The sequence below is a fragment of the Raphanus sativus genome, unplaced genomic scaffold (assembly GCF_000801105.2).
Source record: "Raphanus sativus cultivar WK10039 unplaced genomic scaffold, ASM80110v3 Scaffold0007, whole genome shotgun sequence".
In the NCBI taxonomy this organism is placed as follows: domain Eukaryota; kingdom Viridiplantae; phylum Streptophyta; class Magnoliopsida; order Brassicales; family Brassicaceae; genus Raphanus; species Raphanus sativus.
Window position 1 is genome coordinate 111,865 of NW_026615333.1, and position 1,079 is coordinate 112,943.

Here is a 1,079-nt window from a genome sequence, read left to right on the forward strand (position 1 = left end):
ACATTAGCTAACCATTCTGGGTATTGCACCTCTCGTATGAATCCGGCATCTAGTAGGTTCTTGACCTCTTCGTTGATTATCTCGTCCCTTTCAGGAGCGAACTTCCCCCTCTTCTGTCTGACGGGAGGATGCATCGGATCCACTTTGATTTGATGCATGATGACGTCGGGATCAATTCCAGGCATGTCCTCGTGGGACCAGGCGAAGCAATCGGAGTTGGATCTCAAGAAGTCGACCAATCTCTTTCTTAGACCTTCTGGAAGCTTGGAGCCAATCTTTAAGTTTCGACCCAAGTTCCCTTCTGCAAGTGGAACCTCATCCATTCCTTCCACTTCAGGCTCTTCGGTATGCGGGCGGAAGCTTCTTCTGTAATTGCTATAATATTTGGGTCTTTCCCTTCAAGGTAGTCTGGTAGCAGGACCTGTCATTCTCCTGATCTCCCTTGACCGCTTTAATGCCCCCAGGGAGTTGGGAACTTGACCAGCTGATGCAAAGTCGAAGGTACAGCTCCCATGTCGTGGATCCAAGGCCTTCCTAGTATCACTATACGATGAAGGGCAGTCGACGACTAGGAATTTTGTGGCCTTGTTTATCCCCTCGGCGTACACGGGGAGAAGGACCTCTCCTAAGGTTTGCTTGACCTCTCTGCTGAAGTCTACAAGGGGAGTCGCCTTTCTAGTTAGGGACGTGGGTTCCAACCCGTTGTCTACTAGTATTCGCTTGACTAAGCAGTTTGCTATGGTAAGCGAAATGACAAGGGCGTCATGATGAGGAGCAAGGACCTTCTCCTGCTCCCTTGCAGTGAAACTGATCTCATCTGTTCCGAGGAGCAGGCGCTTAAGACCCTCGGCCTCTTGACTGTTACTGGCGTTGCGAGTGCTTCTCTTGGAAGCGGCACTACTAATTATGTTTACCTCTGATCCGCCTGTGATGACATGGATCACTCGGTCTTGTTGTGGTGGCAATGCGGGAGCTGCTTCGGTAAGGAGACCATGAGCTTCCTTGTTTAGAAGGTTCTTGGCCTTATCTGAGAGGAACTCCCTTAGGTAGCCTTTCTTGAGGAGCTCGGCGACTTCCAT

General features: G+C 50.3%; 1 protein-coding gene across 1 annotated transcript; it reads right to left on the bottom strand.

Annotated features, from left to right (window-relative positions):
• Positions 1–398: 398 nt before the first annotated feature.
• Positions 399–1,079, bottom strand: LOC130500651 (uncharacterized). The gene has a single exon (XM_056995588.1). The coding sequence runs from the start codon at positions 1,077–1,079 to the stop codon at positions 399–401; it is 681 nt and encodes a 226-aa protein (XP_056851568.1).